Source organism: Montipora foliosa, chromosome 1, assembly GCF_036669935.1.
Source record: "Montipora foliosa isolate CH-2021 chromosome 1, ASM3666993v2, whole genome shotgun sequence".
Classification (NCBI taxonomy): domain Eukaryota; kingdom Metazoa; phylum Cnidaria; class Anthozoa; order Scleractinia; family Acroporidae; genus Montipora; species Montipora foliosa.
The window spans coordinates 63,761,398-63,770,474 of NC_090869.1; the positions used below are offsets into that span (position 1 = coordinate 63,761,398).

The 9,077-nt window shown below is 39.5% G+C and overlaps 1 protein-coding gene across 4 annotated transcripts in view; it reads left to right on the forward strand.

The window, feature by feature from the left end:
- The window catches only part of LOC138004456 (histamine H2 receptor-like), an 11,407-nt gene extending 9,560 nt beyond the window's left edge, over positions 1-1,847 (forward strand). For all 4 annotated transcript variants that reach the window (XM_068851004.1, XM_068850981.1, XM_068850990.1 and 1 more), the window contains one exon: positions 178-1,847. In XM_068851004.1, coding sequence (XP_068707105.1) covers positions 201-1,175 — 975 coding nt within the window. In that variant the 5' untranslated portion in view covers positions 178-200 and the 3' untranslated portion in view covers positions 1,176-1,847. The remainder of the gene's footprint in view (positions 1-177) is intronic.
- The last annotated feature ends 7,230 nt before the right edge of the window (positions 1,848-9,077 follow it).

Sequence of the window (9,077 nt, forward strand, 5' to 3'; positions counted from 1 at the left end):
CAATTTCAAGAAGCCAGTGGTTAATGGCCTACAACTAAACAAAATAAAGTTTCCATTGCTATAATTGTTTTTAACTAATATGCTAATTTTGTGCTGTGCCCTGTGGTTGTCTACAGTGCGACGGGGGATGCATTTTCTTCTAAGAACATTCGCGACTAAAACAAGTTTTTATTGCAGGTAGAGAACCTGTGCTTTAAAGTATGTTGGATCGTGAAGCAGTGGTGTGGACAGTTTTATTTATATTTGAGGCTTTTCTCATAGTGGTTGGAAATCTGTTCTCCATCCTAAAATTCGCTGACAGTGGTCAACTTCACAAACGCAGCACCTACCTTCTGATAAACTTAGCCGCAGCGGACATCCTCGTGGGCGCATGCGCAGTCCCTTTATTTGTGTACTTAATTGGCGGTCAAGGAAAGTTATGGTTTGTCAGTTATGAACCCTTCGTTGACGTTTACACTGCAATAGACGTATTGTCCGGGCTTGGCTCCATTTCATCTCTTACGTTGGTGTCTTTGGAAAGACTGAGTGCTACCTTGTGGCCTTTGCGCCACAGGACACTTAGATTACGAGTTTACATCATCGGAATTACTTCTGTGTGGGTTCTGGCATGCTCCATAACAGCCTCTGGAATGATCATAGGTCGCATAACACCTTCAAAAAAAATCCTTTTCTATTTCTCGGTTTTCGTTCTCGCAGCGTCTTGCCTTACAATTTTTGTCACGAATTTAACGATTTGGATTTATGTGTCCCGTCATCGCCCGAGTCTGTCGCATCACCGAAACGCAGCACGGACGCAAGAGCATCGACTGACAGTTACGTTACTCATTGTCACACTAGTTTCTTTGTCCGCTTGGCTTCCTTTTGCGATCATAAACATCGTAAACAATTTACAGCCCCTTTCCTTGAATAAGACACTCATTTACGCTTCAAAGCTGCTTCATTATGGAAACTCGGGTGCAAATGTGTTCGTCTACACTCGGAGGATTGCCGAGTTCCGAGAATCCCTCCAGAAAATCTATTGTTGTCACTCGTCGCTTAACGAAAATACTGAGGCTGTAGTGCTTCAAGCTAGAGTAGTCGGTATTTCGAAGGAAACAACAAGGATGGAAACAGGAGTTTTGATGTCAAGACTTTTGACGGATGATAAAACACGAAGGAGCAGTACTTTCACGTGACTCAATTGGAAACAAGTTGTTAAAAAAATCACCTCGATGTTCCGAAACAATGGCTCTGCACGCTTTGCACGTGCGTTTTACATTTTAGTACATTTCTTTGCCGTCATCTCCTAAATGACGACGTGAAATGACCAAATTCAAGGTTCTGTGAAGGACGTTAGCGCACGTTAGCACATGACGATGAATTTTCAATTCTCTCTCTACGCTTCCAACTCACTCATACCAGTTTAATTCCTCGACAGTTACTACACATTTTTAACGCGAAACTCCATGAAATAGTTTCGTACTGATATGAATAACGCGATCTCGTATTTTAAAATGAAGTTCTCGTTGCCGTCGCCGTCCTCGTTTCGTAAGCTCCCTAGGATCATTCACAGAACGGAAAATTAGATCATTGCACAAGGCGCAACGTCTGAAAATTGGATATCAGAAATCTCCTCATATCACTGAACTGAACTGGGAAAACATACGAATGTCAAGTACTGAAGATAATCGTTAATTTAGAGAAAGGAAAGCCAAAACACAAGTATTTTAAAGATGATGAACTAATGAATCGAAAGACCATGCTAAATATATCTGGAAATGAATCGAAAATGGTGGAGATTTCAAGTATCTTGGACACATGTTCTACAGTCACCCGAATGAGACCTATGTTGACAACAGAATACCACTGAAGTGCAAATGGAAAATTATAAGAGTCACCCGTTTAAGTGCTAAGTGCTTCACATTTTTATGTACTTTCTTGGCGGTAAACGGTATGCAGCACTTGGCTTCGCCGTATAAGAAGTTCTCACTGAATCATCTGCGGTTTTTTTAGAAATGTGGGCTCAGGTTTAGGCGTCACGTGACAAACGTCAACGCTTCTTGTTCGAGGAGCGGGCGAGTTTGTCTCAAATCTGGTAGGGTTAACATTTTATAACTGATTTTTCGGACCATCTTTGTCTACAGAAGCCGTCAGGCTGGCATCATTAAGCTGGAATGTGGGTAAAGGCAAGCCTTTGAAAGAAAACAGAGGTGAGAGATGGTTTCATGCACACTGGCACGCTTAGATTGCCTTGTTGTAAACATGGCGGTTCACAGCACGAGCGAAGTCGTCTCTCTGGCCTTTCTGTGGAGGAATTCCAGGACCTACCGGTACAATTTGGGCACGTTTTGAAAGCTGAAAACTTCAATCGATGCTGTATTTTGCTGGTAGGACTGGAAGGCCCGACACTTATAAAAAATCTATGAAATGAGAATGTGGGGTCTTCCTTTGTCATGAAATGGCAGAATTACCCACAATCCTTTTTGGGCATAAACAAGTCCACTTGAGAAAAACGAGACGTGCCCTCATTAAACAGCAGAAGCGCTACCGGAGGAAAAAGTGAGAAGAACATTTCTACTAAGGAGTAGCCCTGGTTTGTGCAGTTAAAGAACACTTTCGATTTCTACACAAGCTTCTATCGTAGACAACTGGCGACAAATTAATTACTGTCCTTTTGGTGTCATTCTCGAGATTTCCGACTGTGAAAACTGTCATACCTATCCGCCGCTGCTATCTACATACAATAATGTTTTGACTACAGCTTAATTAGCAGAAAATATCACAATGGCACAAATGGCTCAGGGACCGATTAAGCTCTCCCTCTCTGGATTGAAAGTAAAAGTTAACGGTAAAAAACAGCAACAGTGATTATAGACCGTTCAACGGTCATTTACAAATTGAAGGATCATGTGCTTATATATATCTTACAAATGCGCATGCGTTCTGTACGTACTATGGTGTGATTTTCACTGGCGAAAAATGTCTGATTGGTCGAGGCCTTGTCATGTGACTTCAATACCTCAAATCAAACATGGCTGCCATTCGGTGTTTATTAGATCAATTTCATTAGATCTCCGTGGACAAAAAAGACCCTTTTTCAGGCCAGTAAAACGGACGAATGTAGACTGCATAGTGCGTTTCTATGCCAGCCAGATCCTCTTTTAAGCCAACAGGGCTACGAGGGAAATTTCTTTTAAAATTTCAAGGTCAACGCGAGTCTCGGTTCAGGCTAGTGTTCGAGTGGAAATTCGTTTGTGGAGCTTACCAGCTAATGGTTACCATCTTGATTTCAATTCATGCGTTTATCTTTTAAAAAGTGGAACAAAAAAGATACCACTAAATTTCCAAATGGTTTCTCTTCCAACTAAATAGTTACACACTGTTTCCCCGGGGTCCCGCATCTAACAGAAAATGTTAAGATTTTCGCATTTTTTTTCAAAATTAAGTTGTTAAAATTGCCATTCAAGAGGTCCCTAGAGGAAAATTTATTAAGACCGAAGGGAAAATTAAGAAATGTATTTCAGTCGTTCAAAAATAAAGTTAAAAGTGAATTTAGCAGTAATAATAACCAAAATCATACTTGACATGTCATAGCACCTCATATTGGGTACAATAGAAGCCCGGGGGGGGACTCCCATATGGAACAGACGGGGATGCTCGTCGGAAATTTTGAATTTAACCCCTAAAGGAGACCATCTGGGCGTGGCTCAAGCTTTTTGTGACCCCTAAAGGAGACTAATCTGGGCGTGGCAAAATGCCAATTGTTTGCTTTCCTCCAAATTATAGAAATAAACATAGATTAGGTTAACTCTGAATAGCCAAAACAACAATATTTGATTCAAAAGTCCAGCTTACCAGCAGGGAGAATTTTACTGTAGCAAAATATTACTACAGCTAATAATACGCTTTCACCACATTGTAGTGGGTTAATGTGACAACAAAAATACTTAATCAGGAATTGATTTTATCTTCCAGCAATAAAACAGCAGGAGGATATAAAATTAGGTATTTTCAAAGTTTAGAAAACTTGTTGAAGGTGATTCAGTGCCACCCTCCAAACTCTTCACAAATTTCACGCTGGCCTACTAAGTACTTCCAGTACAACAAATTATCTAATTTCTCTTTGCGGACTCTGGTTGCAACACAGCTGCTTCAATAATTTTGATCCCCTTGCATTAGATTTAACTTTTAGAAAAACCATAACTTCATATTTCCGTAATAATCGTTCAAAGACATTGAGCAAAAGCATACAAAGCTACATTTGAAAGGGACATAATCCCATGTTGCAGTTTTCTGGATAAGACTTCACAGAAATAACTCCTGTTACCTTTCCATATGTAAAGAGGTCCCATGATTTATGAGTCAATTAGTCAATGAGTCATGAGACTCAGAGTCAATATAGCAATAATTTATTGATCAAGCCTAAGCCCTCGTTTCAGTGATTAGGCCTAAGCACTCTATGAAATTTTAGCTTTCATTTTATGGGTTAGGGTAACTGCACTAACTCATTGACTCATCACTCATAAATACTTAAGACTCATATGTAAAAAATATTTCAACATTAGATGCAATGAATTTTTTAGCAATTGCTGTAAATAATAGTAAGCATTCCTACGATTTCAAAGGATGAATAAATTAAAGTTGAATACAGTAAGTGTAAGAAATAAAAAAAGTGGAAAGTGGTCCAATTTATTTAAGCTGTAATCAATTTCCATCCTTGCTTTAGTCCCTGGATAGGGTTAAACAATGGTGGTGAAGTGAACAAACTACCCCAAGGGGGTACTTATGATACTGAGACCAAACAGCGGGCAGAGTTGCTGCAGTACATTTAAGGCTATCAATCTGAAAAATGAATGGAACTGTAGAAAAATTTGGTAAGCAAGCAAGTAGCTTTTACCTAAGTGTTATGAATTATAAAATGCCAGTCATTTGTCAATTTACGTAGAACTAGTTCCCCTAAGGGGTCAGATTTCTTTAGCCTACATCCAGAAAACAAGATTCTGTTACCTTTAAGGGTTGTTTAAAAAAAAAAAAGACCCCTCCTGAGCAAACTGCATCCTCATATTTGGATACTCATTGATTTAATGACTTCAACGATATTATGCAAATTTGTTCTACAATAATACTCAAATACCATAAAAGTATTTTTAACCTAATGTTTTTGCAAAGTTTACTCCTTGAGCCACCAGCTTCAACTTTGATACTTTGTTCTAAAAGCCAAAGCCGTTGTATAGCAATGGTGGAGGTGATGATTAGTCACTTTTGTTTTGGTTCAAATGAAGAAAGAAAGTCAAAGTAATGATCGTACTTTAACCCTTTCACCCCTAAACCGGCCATACTTGGTATTTTACTCTGTCTAAACCCAGAGTATTTTGCTCTGTCTAACACCAGATGATTTTACTCGTCAATGGGGAACCCCATGGAGTCAACAGTCTTACAGTACTTCTCAACATAAAGAAAATGAATTCTGTGGACTTGAACATTCCCAAAAAGAAATGCCATATATTCCAAATATGGTTGCGTAAACTCTTCAAGATTTACCTGCTTCAGGAACTTCAAATCAATGAATATTTTGAATATTTTTCCTGAACTCCTGCAAACTTTGTACACTTTTTAATGGTTTGCCCTTTAAAAGTAACATTCAGAAATAATGCAAATACAACTGAGGCTGTTTTGCATTATCTACAAGACAAGACAACAATATCCTTTATTCAAACACAATCAATATTAAAGCAATAACACATGCTTGTGGGGTCATGTGCTAACTATAATAAAGATACACTACAGAAAATAAAAAGCTTAAAACTAACTATGTGACAGACATAGGATATCTACACATAAGGGATCAGAAAAATATATCAATTGCTATCCAAAATATCATATTGCAAATACACCAAAAGGTAACGGTTGATTGACAAGTTCCTTGTGCAAAATGGTAGAGCATGTTTGAAGTCCCGCAGGACCAAGATGAGAAGTTGTGATAAAAACTTTAAACATATTTTTTACCAAAATTATTTTACTGCCATCAACCCCAATGAGACCTTATGCATGGGACACTGTTTCTAGCTGCAGCTACAAATCACATAATATATTAATAAATTTTGCCATGTAAGAAAAGAACAAACATGTGGGGTGTAAGCAAAAAAAGTCCAAGGCAATAAAGCTTCCTTTCAGCCTTATCAGGAACAACTATCCACTGTCAACCATACTTGACTCAAAACAGAATTTCCTTGATCCAACAACACATGACAGTCCCCTAAAACCAAAATTACATCATTAATGCTTCCAGAAAACAATAGTCTAAAAAAACCTGAATCTATAGATACCTATATACATCTGTACCTACACGTCTGTTCTTCCAAAAATTATTTTAACTAACATGGATTTTGATTTTGATTTTAAACTCAAATTAATTGCAAATCCATAACTTGGTAACTACATGTACTTGAACGCAAGGATCGTTGAGTTGTGACTGCTAAAAAGTATAATAACTTAGACATTCACCAGAAAAGGGAATATAAATGACCTTAAAAGCAGCTATTTAAACTATTTGATACTAGGGTTACGTTCCCAATGAGACAATCACAGTAAAAATCAAATTCATATCTGATCGAATCATTGATCATTCATGTAGAGGTGCCGATCGTAAGGTGTAACGCAGAAAAAAATAACCTTCACGTTGAACAATATTACCATTTCCCTGCCTCCTGGTACAAGCCAATTCACACATGAACGGAAACCTTAGGAATCCTCCTTTCTGCACATTACAGTAACTTTTTGTACCCGGTGGCAACAAACTTTCCACATCAAAAATTGTGTAAAAAACTCACCTGTTTCGCAGCTCTTTTCCCACGAAATAAAATTTTCCAGGAGCAAATTTTCCGAGGATGCTCGTTGGATTGGACTTTTAAACGATTTACACAACATAGACGTTCTCTAAGAATACATTCCACTTGAAACTGGCGTTAAAACTAGCCTTGATCGCTCTAAAAAGAACGGAAACCAACAAGCTACCGATTCTCAAAAGGCAGCCATTTTTCTGTTCTCTTCGGGAGTGTTTTTTTCACGAGAGCCAATGATCGTCCCGGAGACGCGTCACGTGACATATCGCGCGACTCATGCGCAGACATTTTTCGCCAGTGAAAATCACACCATAGTACGTACAGAACGCATGCGCATTTGTAAGATATATATAAGCACATGATCCTTCAATTTGTAAATGACCGTTGAACATTTTTTGAGTGGAAAAATAAAAAATAAAAACTCTGTTTGGGGTCCCCCGTGCTACTTGCTCGCTCTTATTATTGTTCATCAACTGAAAGCTTTCGATAGGGTCTCCCATGATTTCTTATTTAGGTCCTTGGAGGCTTTTGGCTTTGGGCCGAGCTTTATGCGCTGGATTCGTGTTTTTTATAATTCTGTTTCTAGCTCTGTCAAGGTTAACGGATGGCTTACGGCTTTTATTGGCCGTTTTTATACTAGAGACGCATAATCCGTCCAGACGAATTATGCGTCTCTCATGTTATCCGTCTAGTGTAAAGACGGGACGAACTACATGAGACGCATAATTCGTCTTGGACGAACTTGGGCAAACATTTTTTCTGCGTCTGTTAAATTCGTCAAGTATAAAGACGGGCACTAGACGCATAATGCGTCTGGACGAACTTTCCAGTTTAGTGCGTCTTCGAAGACGCACTAAAATAGATTCTTCGTCCAGACGCATAATGAGTCTTGTGGCCGTCTTTATACTAGACGAATTTAACAGACGCATAAAAAATGTTTGCCCAAGCTCGTCCCAGACGAATTATGCGTCTCTAGTATAAAAACGGCCATTGATTTGAAAAGAGGTTTAAGGCAGGGATGTGCCTTGTCTATGCCGCTCTATGTATTGATTGCTGAGACGATGGCACTTAACATACGGGCTAACCCGAACATACACGGTTTACGTCCGCCGGGCTCGGAGACTGCACTTAAGTTATCTCAATTTGCGGATGACACTACTACCGTTTTTGACGGATGATCAGTCCATCAATGAAGCATTTCGCACTTTTGAACTTTATGAACGTGCTTCGGGGGCGAGAATCAATCGAAGTAAATGTAAAGGACTGTGGTCTGGAGCTTCTTCTCGGCGAACGGATCAGTTGCACGAATTCAAATGGTTTAACGACTACATTCCGGAAAAAATTCTTGGACAATTTATCGGGAATATTGACTGCTCCCGGGTAAACTGGGAATCGAAGATACAGAAACTCGATCATATTGTTGATGCTTGGCGCCATAGGGACTTCAGCTTTAAGGGTAAATCTTTTGTCATCAATGGGCTTTTGACGTCTACTTTGTGGTACATTGCTACGTCGCTATCCCTACCATCTTGGGCAGTGACACGGCTAGAGGAAGCTGTGTACCGTTTCTTTTGGAATGACAAGCACCCGTTAGTCAATAGGGGTATTTTGTCCCTTCCTTTGAAAGAAGGTGGTTTTAATGTGGCTCGACTCGAATTCAAGATAAAGGCTCTTAGCCTCAACACACTGCGTAGACTACTCACTGGAGAAGACACTCATTGGAAGCTTTTTACATCCCATTTTTTACGTGTCTCAGGTATGTAACTTGGTGAATTGACCCTTGCTACGGACTTTGCGCCACGTGATATCGACAGTAACGTTCCTGCTTTTCACAAGGAGCTTCTTTGCGCTTGGATCAATCACAAATGTTATCATGAACGTACAGATATCCCTGATTCGTTGTCGGATATTTTCGCGGAACCACTGTTTAGGAACAAGCTTATCAATGTTAATAACAAGCCTCTCTTTTTCAGAGACTGGGTTTCATGCGGCCTCGTTCGTGTTAAGGATATTTGCTATGAAGCTGTCCCGGGATTTCTGCCTATCAAGGCTGTGCATGAGATTCTTATGGCCCATGACTCCTGCAGAGATTGTCGTTTTAATCAGACTGCACGTGAGCTGAGTGAAGTTCTCGGAGCCATTCCTGCAATGTGGAAGTTGAAAGTAATCAACGGTGACTCTGTGTCTCCATTTGCTGCACAGCCAAGTTTTTGTATCTTACCATCTGCACCTGGAAAACCTCCAACAAGTATTCTC